Raw genomic sequence first — 15,565 nt, 5'->3', positions numbered from 1 at the left:
AGCCTTAATAGTGGAAAAGGACAAAGCCCAACAACCAGTATATTTCGTCAGTCACATTCTCAACCCCGCAGAGCAGAGGTACCCACTGATCGAAAAAATGGCCTTCGCAATTATGATAGCTGCCAGGAAGCTGAAACCATACTTCGACGCTCACAAGGTACAAGTATTGACAAATCAGCCTTTGGAGAAATCATTGCGAAGGCTGGATACCTCAGGCAGGTTGCTGAAATGGGCGGTAGAACTCTCAGAGTACGATATTGAATACAGGCCAAGAACGGCCATAAAGGCACAGGCATTAGCAGACTTCATAGCTGAGGCATCGTATGAAGAAGAAGAAGAACCTCTGGGGACCTGGCAGATATATGTAGATGGCTCAGCCGCAGTAACAGGGTCAGGAGCAGGCATTATAATGACTTCACCAGAAGGTAATGTCTTTGAATATGCCATAAAGTTCAAATTCAAAGCCTCAAATAATGAAGCAGAGTACGAAGCAGCGATCGCAGGCATTCAAATGTGCAAGGCAGCGGATGCTAAGAAAATCGTGTTGAAAACAGATTCCCAATTAGTGGCCAGTCAGTATAAAGGCGAGTATGAAGCTCGAGAACCGTCCATGCAGAGGTATCTGGCACTGATGAAAGAAGCAGTAGCCCAGTTGGAAAGCTTCGAGATCCAATTGGTCCCCAGGGCAGAGAATAGCCAAGCAGATGCTCTCTCAAAATTAGCAAGCTCTTCGCTGCAAGACCTGGAAAGAACAGTGATGGTGGAAGTACAGGAAGAGAAGAGTATCGATAAGAGACCCATGGTAAATGCCATCAGCACAGAGCCTCAGTGGTACGACAGTATAGTATCATACAAGCTTGGCAGGGGTCTCCCCACAACAGAGCCAGAACAGAAGAAGATAAAGCGAAATGAGCACTGGTTTGTGATCTACCAGGGCAGATTGTACAAAAAATCCTTCTCCCTACCCCTGCTGAGATGCGTCTCAACGGAGGAATCACAGAGAATCATTGAAGAAATTCATGAGGGCATATGCGGTAATCATATTGGGGGTAGAACATTAGCTTTGAAAGCCCTCAGGGCAGGGTACTATTGGCCAACTATGGTGAGTGACTCGCAATCATACGTGAAGAAATGCGACAAATGCCAAAAGTTCGCTCCAGTAATCAATCAGCCCTCAAATGATCTGCAACCAATCGTCAATCCCATACCATTCGCTCAGTGGGGAATGGACATCCTGGGTCCGTTTACAGCCGCGAGTGGGGGAAGAAGATACCTGATCGTGGCAGTGGATTATTTCACCAAATGGATAGAAGCAGAGCCCACAAAAAGCATAACAGCGAAACGAATGAAAGACTTCATCTGGAGAAACATCATCACAAGATTTGGCATCCCAGAAAGTTTGGTCTTTGATCACGGGACACAATTCGATTGCACACCGGTAAAAGATTATTGCGCAGAGCTAAGAATCAAATTTGCTTACGCATCAGTATGCCATCCACAGAGCAATGGACAGGCCGAAGCGGCGAACAAACAGATCCTTGGAGCTCTGCGAAAGAAAATAGAGGATTTTAAGGGTGCATGGGCAGACCTCATACCAGAAATTTTGTGGTCCAATAGAACAACTGAGAAGGAGGCGACAGGAGAAAGTCCCTACAAGTTAGCCTTTGGAACAGAAGCAGTATTACCGGTGGAGGTTGGCCTGCCCAGTTTCAGAGTGCAGTACTATGATGAAAGCACTAATGAACAACTCATGAGGGAATCGTTAGACCTTCTGCCAGAGGTAAGGTTGCTAGCAGAGCTGAAGCTCACAGCAAACAAAGAGAGAATGAGCAGAGCTTACAATAAAAGAGTCAAGCACAGGCCTATGCATGTGGGAGACCTGGTACTTAGACGAACAGCAGCTACAGGAAAGGGCAAGGCAGAGGGGAAATTCACTGCAAATTGGGAAGGACCATACCAGATCACAAGGGAGATAGCCCCTGGCTCATATCATCTTATGACAATGGATGGAAAAGAGCTAAAGAATAGTTGGAACGCCAACATGCTCAAAAAATACTATGTTTAGTACAGATGACCTATATAATGATAAGGCAGGATAAGCCAAAATTATCCCTCTTTGTACTCCTTCTTACAGAATACATATAATAAAATGAGCTTGGCGGTTCCAAGAAAAGATAAAGTAATAAACAAAGCACGACGTAACTTAGAAATACGTCATGATACACACATTCAACAGATGACTTGACTTGATCACTCAAGTCAGCTGAAGAACAGTGTCATGATGAATTTCTAAGTTAGAATATCGCAGAGCAATTTCTGAGTTTTGCCTTGGCTAGAACCAAGACAATTCAAAATTGGAAACAGCCCAAAAGGCTAGTTAGAATACCGCAGAGCAATTTCTGAGTTTTGTCCTGGCCAAAGCCAGGACAATCCAATAATACGCAGCCAAAGTAGGCTGGAATAAATATGAAGATACCTTGTGAGTTTTGTCCTGACCAAAACCAGGACAATTCAATCATACTCAGCCCAAAGAAGGCTGAAGTAAATACGAAAACACTTCTCGAGTTTTGTCCTGGCCAAAGCCAGGACAATTCAATAAGGCACAGCCAAAATAGGCTGAAGCAAATGCGAAAACACTTCTCAGTTTTTGTCCCGGCCAAAGCCAGGACAACTCAACAATACACAGTCCAAAACAGGTCGAGACGAATATAGAAATACTTTTTGAATTTTGCCCTGGCCAAAGCCAGGACAATCAAGCATGCAAAGTGGGCCAAATGGAAATATGGGGGAAACAAAACACAAAAAAAGAAAAAAAAAAAAAAAAAAAAAAAATTTTCTTGCAAGCAAAAAGCAACAAGGTAAAAGACAACATAAGCACGACGAGTTAACAAACAACGGGACCGGCGGCTATACCTCAAAAACTTATACAATGTACAGCCCTACAAAAATGGCCACTGTTGATCAAAACTAAAAACGATAAAAATTATCCCAGAAACAAATTCTTACTCTCCACGCAGGGAGGACAAAAACAACCAGAAAATAAACTACGCATTGGCTGAGGTAGTGCAAGATGAACATGGGGACAGCCGCCTGTGCCATTATTGCCCAACATCATCTTCAGCATCAGACAGAGGCAATTCCCCAGGGTGAATATTCTCAACACAATGATCAGGCACCCCATCATCTTCTGGCACCGCACCGCCCGCAGCTAGAGACGCTTGCTCGGCCTCCCTCTTCTTTCTCAAAAGCTTAACATGGAGCCCAGCCAACCAGGCAGCTTCGATTGGAGACCAGTCAAGATCAGGATGCTTCTCTTGCACTATCAGCGAAGCAGCCTTCCACCCGCCATCATAGCTCTGAGTGCGCAGAGCATACTGCTCATCTGACCGACGGAAGTCGCGAACGGCAGCCGCAAGCTGATCTTCGATGGAGTTCTGCAGTTGGGCCATCTCATTGTCATGAGACTGCTCAACAGAGAGAAAGTCTTGCTGGAGAGCCTCAATTTTCTGCTGTCCGGTGACCAGATCAATTTGGGCCTGAGAAAAGCTAGCCTGCAGCTGATCACGCTCTTCAGTAACAAGCTTCAATTGATCATTAGCCGAAGTAAGACAAGTCGAAGATAACTCCAGATCAGCAGTGAGCTCCTCAATTCTCTTCTTTTGGGCCTCTATGTGAGCAACGTTGGCAGCAAGTCGTTTCTGGTAGACTATGAAGACTTCTGTCAACTCACGAACAGCGTTGCCACACTAAGAACACAGAAAAAGAGACAAGCATTATAAGTTGGTGCATAACAAAAGAAACAAACCAATGTACCAAAGGAGAAGAGAAGTAAACTAAGTATACCTCCATGACCTTCTGGCAGGCATTCGCCCCAGGAGTATACAAACGCTCTTTCGGCAGGTCGCTGGGCAACTGCAGACCTCTTAACATCCTCAGGGCAAGCGTCCCGCCTTTCTCAGGGTAGTTCCCATATAAGCTTTCTGACTCGGACACATCCCAGCGCGGGACAAAAGTACGATCCAAAGCAGCAGGACCAGAGAAGATAGCAGCCAGCTCGGGGTCGGCCTGGGGGCGAATGTCGAGAAATTCTTTCTCAACAAACTCCTTATGCCGACCCGTGATATGCAGGTCAAGATCATCAGCAGCCAGATCACTTCCTTGAAGCTCGTGCTCCAAAAACTGTCGAAGAGAGCTACCAGAAGTGTTGCTACGATGGGGATCAGCCGCAGAAGGGGAGGCTCGGAGTTGCTCAGCTCCGCTATCAAACCTAGGTTGTTTCCCAGGACGCTGAACAAAAGGTGGCTCCTCAGCTTCGATATCCACAGGCTCCGACGCAGAGCCCGAACAACCTGGCTGGTCACATACCTCACCAGCCACCTCCCCAAAATCATGGCCTGCATCCTCTGTCGGAGCTGCGAGCCCAGCCTCGAAATCGGCTCGGTCACGACGAGAGCCTGACAGAGCACCACGATGGGAAGCTCCGCGAGAGGTCTGCCCTCGACGAACAGGAGTGCTCGCAGAAACAGTGTTTGTAGAGGAAACCACTCGAGACACTCTGGGAACGATCCCAGAACCGCCACCCCGACCAGAACGGCGTGTAGAACTTCTCCTGCTGCCCTCTATTTGGTCAGCCAAAATTTGATACCCATTCGCAGCAGGATCGGGGGGAGCAGCGCAGATGAAAGAGCCATCAGCCCGAACACCCAATTCCTCAAGATTCAAGAATTGACGACCTAAAAAAAAAAAAAAAAAAAAAAAAGGAGTAAGCAAAAAAAAAAAAAAAAAAAAAAAAAAAAAAAAAAAACTCGCACAAAGGGAAAAGAAAACGTGAAGTGAAAAAGTAACACAGAACTAACCTTGAGGGTGAGTAGAACAAAGAAACATAGCGGACAGCACGTCATTCCGCAGAACATAACTTGAATGCGGAAGCCAAACACGAGGCAACCGCCCAACCTCTTTACCAGCAGCATTGAACTTGGGCTCAGATGAAAAATGCTCAAAAGCCCTCTCCTCCAAGACAGCACCATCCAAAATCTCGACTCCCTCTAGCCGAGTCCGAGGTCTAACAAAGCCCCGAGCAACAGGAAAGTCAGCAGGGACAGCGAGCCAGTAAAACCTATCCTTCCACTCCTTTTGGCCAGTAGGCATCCCATGGCAGGTCAATCTTCCACGATTGCAATAGATGGAAAACCAGCCAATCTTGTTCCCAGTACCGCTGTTGCGCAGATGATGGACTCGCTTGCAGAGAGAAAGGGTCTCAGGAAACTCCAAAAACCGGCAAACCCAAATATAGCTGATCAAAGTACGAACAGCGAAGGGATGGAGCTGAGCTAAGCAAACGTTGAAGGCACGAAGAATCTTCACCAGGGTAGGATCCAGAGGAAAGCGCAGACCAAAATCCAGACTATAGGCATAAACGCCTATGCACCCCTCTGGTGGATGAGTAATCCGAGCATCATCGTCTGGCACGATGAGTCGATAACCATCAGGCAGACCATAAAACTCTTTACCAACAACAGCGTGATTCTCTTTTCGCGCATCATCAGTCCACTTAGTGTTCAGCTTCGCGTGTAAGGGACCAAAAGCAGAGGCTTCAGAAAGGTAGGGTGTCGAATCCCCAGGAACGACATTCTCTTCCACGTAGTTGGGAAAAGGCCTCATCTCATTCACCTGGGCCAAAATATCCTCCCCACCAGCTTGCCCACCCACGGAAATAGTGACATGGTTGGCCATCATAGAACGAAAAATAGATTCCCGGCGTCTGTAAACACGCAAAGGCAGTTCAGACTCATTAGCTCCAGCAAGCTGTTCAAAATCATCTAACCAGGCCTGTTCAGACAGAGGCTGAACATCAAGCCCTGGGGGGACATTGGACGGCGGATTTATCCTAACTATCCGCGACAGATAATCATGGCGCATCTCCCTAAGAGTTTGACGTAAAGATGGGGACAGGTCGGCCGCAGAGTCAGGACACCCAGAATCACCCGCATCTGGGGGGGGCGGCTCCTCCCCAGAGGATTCATCGTCAGAGGACAAAGGAATCACAACAGGCACAGAGCGAGACAAAACATCATGCATTGATTTGGTTCTGTGCTCAGCAGAAGCCCGAGTCTCCTCATCAGAAGATAAAGAGACAGAGGAGGGAGAAGAGGTAACATAGGAAGCAGAGGAAACGCTTTTAGCGCCCGAGCTACTAAGGTTTTGGCTATCAGATGCATCAGACATTATGAACTGAAAGTCACAGGACAAGGGAAAAGGGCACAAAAGTAAATAACAAAAAAAAAAAGAAAAAGGGGAAAAGCTACTCAACAATGGCGGAAGTTCAAAAACGACTTAACAATGGCGAAAAATACCAGAAATTGAAACCCCAAAGAAAGACACTAAAATCAAGCGAACAACAAACAAAAGTCGTGCAAAAGAATCGAAAAAAAAAAAAAAAAAGCAAAAAATAGAAACTTACCGGAAAAAGAAGATAGAGTTAGAATCAAAAGAAACACAGCAACGAAAACCTCCCTTCGCGAAATGGCAAACGAAAACACGAGGGGCAAATGACCACCACAAGCAACAAGAACACTAGCAATCGACCGGAAAAGTGACGGCAAACACAAAAATGTGTAAAAGATCGAATTTTGAGAAGACTTTTGCAAATAACAAGCAACGGAAAATGAGAGCACTCGAATGTTTTTCTCAGAAATACCAAGGAGAGAGAAGGTAAGAAATGAAGATGAAGAAGGAAGGAAGTTACTTTTTTCTCTTTAAAAGCCAAAGAAGAACGGCTAGGATGCGAGCAACGATACAGTTGCACAAGCAGGATGAAGGACACGTGTAGACCTCAATACAACCAAACTTAATCATGATGAAGGACGGTCCAGATTGAGCGACGATTCCAATTGACTCTTCGGATGGGCAACGCGTGGCACGAGGAAAAGCCGGTTAAAATCCCCAAAATTTCTTACCATTCAGAAAGCCCGCCCAAAAAAAAAAAAAAAAAAAAAAAAAAAAAAAAAAAAAAAAAAAAAAAAAAATAGATCTACTCTGGAGGGACTGGTAGGAAGAAAATACACAGCCAGGACAAAAGCAAAAAACCAACAAAACAAGCATTGCAGCCCCAAAAAGTCCAGATCAAGGACAGAAGAGCAGACCTGACTTAAAAGGTCAACTCTACTCTTGAGGGACTAGTTGTACGGGGTCATATCCAGATCAAGGACAGAAGAGCAGACCTGACTTAAAAGGTCAGCTCTACTCTTGAGGGACTAGTTGTACGGGATCATATCCAGAGAGGGCAGAACATAAATGACAGAGCAAACCCTGACACCCAGGGCACACCCAAGTCAAAGAAAGACTCTAAACCCCAAGCCAAGTATATGCAGCCCAGGCAGATCAAACCTCCCCAGATCACGTGTAAAGACACAGAGCAGAGCTAGGCAAAGCTGCATCAGTCCAAGAAGGGACCTGCAGGCTAAACGACAACGACAAGGAATAAAGTACATCGCCGTCATACACGTGGCGGCATCTGAGTAGGCCAAAGTACAGAATAGTACGCCTATAAATAGCACCCACATCATTCATGATGGGACGGATTCTTACACACGGTACTTGCTCCACCTTCTCTCTATATTCCCTCTCTAAAGACTTCTTACCTATTTGCTGACTTAGGCATCGGAGGGGGTTTCCTCGGTTAAACCCCCGAGGTTAGCTCACGTTTGCTCTGCTTGACAGGGCCAAGGCACTCCGGAACGTCTTCCCAGTTCCACACCCGGAACAGCTTAACTAGAAAGGAATTAAAACACCGCGTGGGAGTGACATCTTCATCTTGTATTTGCTTGCTTAGCATCTTCAATAACTAATTTACTATATATATTAGTCCACCATACACCAATTTATTTTGTACCTAAAATATCATAACTTGTCAATAATCCACCTACTTGATTTATTTGTCTGCTTCTTATTGAGTTTTACTGATCAACATTATATCTATGGCGGGAACACCTCAAGAAGTTCAGTCACCACCACAGCCGCAACCGCAACCGCAACCGCAACCGCAACCACAACCACAGAAAACAGCAGTGAAGGATCATGAAGATACAAAGAAGTGGGGGACCCACATGATGGGTCCGCCAGCTAATCCGACAGCACACCCAGACAACCAGGAAGCGGCGATGTGGAAGGCGGATGAGCAGCAGAAACAGTATTTCCATGATCAACCATACTTGGTGTACTCTCCTATGGATAAAGCCCCTACCAACAATCCTCTTCAGCCTGTTATTCATTCTTTCAACAGTTGGAGTCAGAAAGCCGAGACTATTGCCCGTAACATCTGGCATAACTGTAAGTCTGATCCCTCCCTTAACCAACAACTATTCAGTTTCCATTAAATTAATTAGAAACTAGAGATTTATATTTGGAAGTTGAAAACAACGAGTGAATATATTTGATGCAGTGAAAACAGGGCCATCAGTGTCACAGACAGCTTGGGGAAAGATCAATCTGACAGCAAAGGCACTGACGGGGGGTGGATTCGAGCCGATGTTCAAGCAGAGTTTCGAAACTGAGGCTGAGGAGAAGCTGAAAAGGACCTTTGCTTGTTACCTATCCACAAGTACAGGACCAGTTGCAGGAACCTTGTATCTGTCTAATATAAGGGTTGGCTTTTGCAGTGATCGCCCACTTTCTTTCGTTGCTCCATCAGGTCAAGAGGCTTGGAGTTACTACAAGGCTATGATACCATTGTTACAAATAAGCACCATAAACTCGGTCACTATGGCTGCAAATTCTACTGAAAGATATATTCATATCATAACAGTAGACAACCATGAATTCTGGTTCATGGGATTTGTCAATTTTGATAAGGCAACCCATCATCTCCTTGAGACCCTTACTGCAGCTAAGGCCTCTGCCTCTCATTATCATGCACCATTGCACTAGCCTTCAATGGCCTCACTCACCATGATTTTAGTTTATTTGCTTTATTAATTCTAGGATTTCTAGTTTGTAATTTTATGTTTTATGTTTTATGTTTTAAATGGATTGATATGATATTATGATGTACTGTTTATGTTGTAATTATCTCAACTATTTTATGGATATTTGGAAATAATTGTCTCAATTCAACTCCCATAACAGAAATATATGTGTTGCAGTGTAATGTATGCGATCTGCAAACGTTCTAGTTGTTTGGGCCATAGTCAAGTGGGATTTTTGTTGTTGAAAGTTTGCAGATCAAAGTATGAACCTTTTAAGCTCTTCTATTTCCTGACACCCAACAAGTAACAACCATGGCCCATTGGAAAAACCAAGTGGCCGCTCCATATTACACTCTTATCAAAATCTATCCGGATCCAAGTATTATCATCACCATTTCCAAAATAATGAGCCATATTGCCATGTCTCATGGTTGGTAATTAATTAGTTTGGCTTACGTTTTCCTTCCAAATGTTTTTAACATACTAATATATTAAAAAATGTTTTTTAAATAACGTATATACGACATAGAACTCTTCTATTCACTAGAACACTCCTTATCAAAGTATGATTTATTATAATACGATTCGAACATAGGACCTGTCACATGCAAAGTGAATATCTTACCATCTTAACTAACCATGAGATATTCTTTTTTTTTTGCACGTAAATATATGTAACTTGAAACATCAAATTGTACAGTCTATACTAACATTTAATGTATTATACACCACATTATGTTATTCACAGTAGCAACCCGGGTAATCGCCCAGGCCAAACCGGAATGAAAATGTATCTCTACAATTAACTTTCTCCCCTTCCCGGCTTCCCTCTCTCCAAGTATTCTCCCAAGCAGAGAAGATATCTAGCACTTTTATCTTATCTCTTCCCTCATTTTCTCTCCGTATTACACTATCTGCCTTTTAAAAACTTTGTAATAAAATCAGGAATGTAACATGGGATTTACTCCACTATTTGGGATACTCGTAGTCTAGTCAAGGTCCGACATTTTACGGAGTTAGGGTGAAGAATGAGGAGACAAGTACATAGATGATAGATATACATGTTGTTGAGTTACGTTGGACGTATTGCTTTCCTTTTCATGTTCCTTCTAAAGAGTAAAGAAGTAAAGAATATAGTAGTAGTAGTAGTACAACTCTTTTACCCAAAGGTGAAGGGTGGGAAAATGAGCAGAGTTTGAACAAAGAATCTTTACAGACACCACTACAGTATCTCGTCTTTTCATTCTAACAAACTGATAAACATTTTTAACTTACCGAGAATTCAGATTTGTGGTAAATTTTTTAAAAAATAAACATAAACAGAAGAAAACGATGCTGGATAAAAAAAAGAGAGTTTAACAACCAACAACAAAAGAATACAAGTCAGATATGAGGACAAACAAAAAAGCCCCCCCACAAAAAGCAGATTCTCTTTTCTGGGGTTTCCAGACTATCAGAAATGCACTCATTTATATACTCTTGTTTTTTCTTTTCTTTTTCTACCTATTCTATTTCTAGCCCAGTTTAACTGAATTTATCTAAACTAAGCAGAGTATGGAGTATGGAGTACGTTGTATTTCGAATTTGTTAGATCAGCGGATAAGGGAGTTGTTCTAACTTAAACACATGTTTGGAGTCATATTAATAGGAATATAGTGGGGTAGGGATATCCGTGATATGATGAATAAAAGAGATGAAGGGAATATTTGTTAGTATAAGATGGACCATAACGAAATGGATACTAGTACAAGTCATATTCCTATCAAGAAAACGAAACAGTTTCTGCTGCTGTTTGCTGTTTGCTGTTTGCTGTTGTTGCTGTTGTTGCTGTTGGTGGTGGTGGCTAAAACAAACCTGCTTAGATTCCCCCTGCAATCTTTTCCTGACGAATGACAATGAGAAACCAAACGAAAGGTCCCTTTGCTTTGTTTGTTTGTTTGTTTGTTTGTTTGCTTCCCTAATCCCTAATCCCTAATCCCTAATCCCTAATCCCTAATCCCTACTGTATGTGTCATTGTGTCCTACTCTATTTTATAGACTAGTCATAATACCACTTTCTCTCTTCTCTTCAATTCAAAACGCGAATCTCTTTTCTAACACCACACAATTTCCCATTGTTTACCAGCTCATCTTCTTCCTCTTTCTGGCCCAATAACCAAATCCCTATATACAATACAAGTTAAAAAATAAATAAATAAATAACATTTTCTAACACATTTACAACCTTGTCAGTTTCTTATTACTCGCAACACTTTAATTTTCATGTTTGTCAATATACAAGTTAAATGTACCAACTGACTTGAAGGTGGTGGTGAAATATGAATGATTGCGCTAGCCTACGTCCATAACAGCAACAACTTTAACTTTGTAGCATGGATGATGATGGATAAACAGATCTCGCCTCCCGTAGAATAAGGGTCAAACTACTTGATCATACTTTCGGTTACATCTTAGCTTTTAGAAAAGGGGCCGAAAAAGATGGGCAACCAAAAAATATAAATAATAAAGGTTATCAAGTCAACCATGATTAAACTTATTCTTAATTCTTTAATATTAGGACTACGTGGCAACAGCCGATTTGCTTGCGTTTCAACAAACTAGCTCAAAATAGGTAAAAATGGCTTCTTCATTGACTAATCCGTGCTTGTGGTCTTCTGAATGCTTACGCCTTAGTAACATTGGTTAAATTCTCCTTCCATAAGCTAAGCCAACCAATGGTGGATTAACATTCACAAATGGACATCGACATCCATGTTTTTATTAACTACTCCGTAGTCGTTTTCAATCTTAACATAAAAAATAAAAAAAATTCAAACATCTAATTAAAACACGTACACAACTTCTTACTACGTACAACCATACCAAACCAAACCAAACGAGCACTAGCTATGTATACGGAGTATGTATCATGTATGGTACGGTACACACATCTATTTAACTTGATTCTAGAAGCTCTAGTAAAGTACTACCTCGTATTAAACTAATTAAGTTGGAGTAACAATTAAGCATCTTTGTAATTCAAGAACAGCTCATTGCGAGAAATAGAACATGAAAGACAAATAAAAATAAAAGAAATTGGTGTCATCAAGAAGCATGTTTGCATACATAATGCATGTACCAGAACATAATCAATCATCATAATTCATATTGCTTCTAGTTTATGACATCCCTCTATAATAAATGTCAAAGTCGTATACTTAATTAAATACTCCTTAGTCAATCACTGACTCATTAATCATGGATATGGATAGATTGATTATTATTTGATAAATAATATCATATGATTAGTATGTTAAGGAATAATAACACAACCAACCCAAAACTAGGCTTCAATTTGAGTAGACATAATCAAATCATTTTGCATAATTTAAGGAGCAAATTGGAATAGAAAAATAATACGGAGTAGTAAAAAAGAAATGGGTACAGCTACATGAATGAATTAAGCAAATAGTAAAAGAGAGAAAAGAAAAGAAAAAAGAGAAAAGAGAAAATAATACTACGGAGTAATATTTATGTGAGCATGGGAGATAAGAGAAAGAACAAAGAGAACAAAGTTACATAATGTCACAATCAAGAATGAACCTATTCATCCACTCCCCGCTCTCACTCTTTTTCTCTTTCTTCTTTCTACCATCCATGATTCATTAACTAACAAACCCACTCAAAATAAATTTTTTTTTAAAAAAACATACACTTGAATTGATTTCCTCCTCCATTTCTTGGTTGAGACTCCCAACTTTCAAATTAAAATAAAAATAAAATTATATAGACTAGTAGAAAATGAGTGTTTTGTTTGATAATAGATAAATCTAAGGGGAGGAATTATCATTACTATGATTATTTGCAGCAAAGTGAAGAAGCTGACCAGAACATTTGGGGCAGTCTTCCTCATGCTTAGGTACCATGTAGTACATTAAGCAACTCTTGCAACCCGCCACTACTAACACCGAGTCTTGGTTCATTTGCTGGTGTTGTTGTGGTTGTGGTTGTTGTTGTTGATGTTTCTTGACTGATCTGAAACTCTCTTTTCGATTGCTAGAACATGGTGACGATTGATCAGTATATGAACTCTCACTATCGTAGCAGTTGCTCTCTTCATCTTCCTCCTCTTCGTCGTCATCATCGTCTTCCTCCTCTTCTGAATAGTAATCACCATTGTAGCCTGTTGCTGTTGTTCTTGGATCTTCTTTTGCTTTCATCCCATTACTCCAATTTATGTAATATAATTCCCCTGTCTGTCATTAAATCAATTTTTAAAACTAAGCCATATGTACAGGATGATGACATTTGTTCTATCGTATACAAATACTTCAACAAACACATGACTTCAAAGTTCAAACCTACCAACCCCAACAAACCCAAAACAAAAATTTGTTTATTTTCCTTTTCTTTATGGAAAAAAATGAATGTGTGATTCTGTGATACATGCAAATAACCGCATTTTAAATAGAAATCAAATGAGCTTTAAATTTCAATTTTGAATTAGGGTTTCTTACACAGAAAATAATCCAGGAATGAAAATTTCCTTATTTGGAAGTATACAAAACAATAAAGAACATTGAATGCAAGTAACATTATCAAGAAAACTAGATAAATATTGGTTGATATTTATTGATAACAAGACATAAATGGAAGAATAGGAAAAAAACGAACTATCCCTTTCTACGCCACAAAAATAGAGAATTTGTTTCTATAATTTAAAAGGAAAAAACGAACCTTCAAATCAAGGCATTGCTCCCAATGGTAAGGGAGAGAAACATGGGAGTTGAGTTCTAAAAACGTTGAATTTTCATCTGATGAAGATGCGTTTGAGCACCGTGTCGTCGTCACTGATGATTCATAATTTCCCCGTCTACTACGGTTGTGATTTTTATGATTTTGAATCATCTCCGGTGAATCAGACGACGATGACCGCCCTAACCCACCACCACCACCGCTGTTACCTCTGCGGGTTCTGGTGGTTTGGTTTAGGGAGCAGTTTTGTAGTGATCGCTCTAATGATGCTGTTATTGTTGCCATAACCAAATAATCAACCCAAATTTAACAAAAAATTAAAATGATATTTATTCCTCAAAATATGAGAGAAAGAGGAGAGAGAAAGATGAAAGAGCGTGTAATTGTAAAAGAGAGAGAGAAGTTCAGAGAAAAGCTTTGATTTTTATTTTTGATTTTTTGATAGCGGAGAGGTGTGTGTGGGAAGGGGGCTGCCTAAAAGAAGAAGGAGACTTTGCTGAGGGTATATTAGTAAAATCAAGGCTTACAACTAACTACAAGCTCCCACGCGCCAGCCTATAATTTTCATTTTCTTACTATCATCATTATTATTTGATTGATTATATTTACGGAAGTCGTGGAATCTAATTATTCACTTTACTATTTTCCTGATTTTTTTGTTGAATTGGTAATTTGCATGCTTATATGTTTTTTGTTTTTTTTGGAATGGTACAATTTTACTTTTGCATTTTAAAATTTAAATAATATCCGGACTTTTGTCATAGATTTAAATTGATCTTTTGATTATAATTGTAACTTTGGGATATCTCCTAAAGTAGTTCTAAATTGATTGGTTGTATTTGATTCACAAACAAAAAAGAGATCCTTAACTTAAATTGATATTTCTTTTTTTAATCGGATTTTGGCCTAACTAGGCTGATTAATACATCTTTCTATACGTGCGCAGTACAAAGTAAAAGATGTTTTTATCATCTACTACGTATATGGTTATATTGTTCATTCCCCACATGATACTCGATCTCGGTCATTCGGCCAATAATTATCGCCCCCTTCTCATAAAAGCCATACTTTTAGTTATACTATTCTCCTTCACGTATCAGGAAGTGATTCACTGATTTACAAGTAATACATGACCATAGTTAGAGAAGTATGAATATTGATAAAAAAATCGCTATCTAATTAATTATTTGTTAACGTGATGTTAATGAATACTTCTTTCACGAAAATAAGGATGTGTTTCCTTATGCATCCCCTTTTAAATTAGTTTATGATACACCACTACGTACAAGCCTCTCCTTTCAATATTATACGTTTATCTCTAAGTTGGGTTATTCAATCAAATGGTCAAATGTCCAAGTTAAGGAAATGTAAACGAGAGATCTAACTCTATTACGCAATCTCTATCAACGTAATAAGTTCAATTTGGAAGTATATGTATATGTAATGTATATATGGGTTATAGACTAGTTTAATTGCAGAGGATTAATAATGAGATTTTAGATGTAACATTAATTTGCAACTTGCATTTCAAGTTATGAGAAAACATTCGTGGAAACCTCCTTTTGCCGCTTGCTATAACATTTTAGTTTGTTACAAACCAATTGGCTCATCCATATCTCGTCCACTTCCCTTCCATTTAATCAAGATGATCAAGTCAACTGATTTCCATCAACTACTTTGTCTAGTCTCATCTTACATATATAAATATGTAAAAAACGGAAACTGAAAAATGCCAGCACATCCACAAGAAAAAGGTCTAGTATTTCTAAACTTTATAAAAAGAGAATGGAAAACTGAAATTAGTTGACAATTAGTTAATATTGTAGAGATTATACTACTTCAAAGAAATTACATGTTTGATTAATTGT

The 15,565-nt window shown here is 40.4% G+C and overlaps 2 protein-coding genes across 4 annotated transcripts; one reads left to right on the top strand and one right to left on the bottom strand.

Moving 5' to 3' along the window:
* The first annotated feature begins 7,781 nt into the window (after nucleotides 1-7,781).
* LOC110785701 (GEM-like protein 5) lies at nucleotides 7,782-9,126 on the top strand. The gene is made up of 2 exons (XM_021990185.2): nucleotides 7,782-8,328; nucleotides 8,441-9,126. The coding sequence occupies exons 1-2, from the start codon at nucleotides 7,977-7,979 to the stop codon at nucleotides 8,923-8,925; spliced, it is 837 nt and encodes a 278-aa protein (XP_021845877.2). The 5' UTR covers nucleotides 7,782-7,976; the 3' UTR covers nucleotides 8,926-9,126.
* A 1,527-nt stretch (nucleotides 9,127-10,653) lies between these two features.
* Nucleotides 10,654-14,202, bottom strand: LOC110785754 (protein CURLY FLAG LEAF 1). Of its 3 annotated transcripts, none has more exons than XM_056830967.1 (3): nucleotides 13,680-14,202; nucleotides 12,829-13,198; nucleotides 10,654-11,126 (listed from the first exon to the last, which is right to left on the bottom strand). In XM_056830967.1, exons 1-3 carry the CDS (start codon nucleotides 13,980-13,982, stop codon nucleotides 11,032-11,034), a joined length of 768 nt encoding a protein of 255 aa, XP_056686945.1. In that variant the 5' UTR covers nucleotides 13,983-14,202; the 3' UTR covers nucleotides 10,654-11,031. The 3 variants fall into 3 exon arrangements, with proteins under 3 accessions (XP_056686945.1, XP_056686948.1, XP_021845953.2); XM_056830970.1 differs by lacking the exon at nucleotides 10,654-11,126 and adding an exon at nucleotides 11,160-11,749 and having other exon boundaries at nucleotides 13,680-14,185; XM_021990261.2 differs by lacking the exon at nucleotides 10,654-11,126 and having other exon boundaries at nucleotides 12,444-13,198; nucleotides 13,680-14,175.
* Between the last annotated feature and the right edge of the window lie 1,363 nt (nucleotides 14,203-15,565).

This window comes from Spinacia oleracea, chromosome 1 (genome assembly GCF_020520425.1).
Source record: "Spinacia oleracea cultivar Varoflay chromosome 1, BTI_SOV_V1, whole genome shotgun sequence".
NCBI lineage: Eukaryota > Viridiplantae > Streptophyta > Magnoliopsida > Caryophyllales > Amaranthaceae > Spinacia > Spinacia oleracea.
The sequence above is the reverse complement of the archived record's forward strand: the minus strand, read 5'-3'. Positions and strand labels throughout refer to the sequence as shown.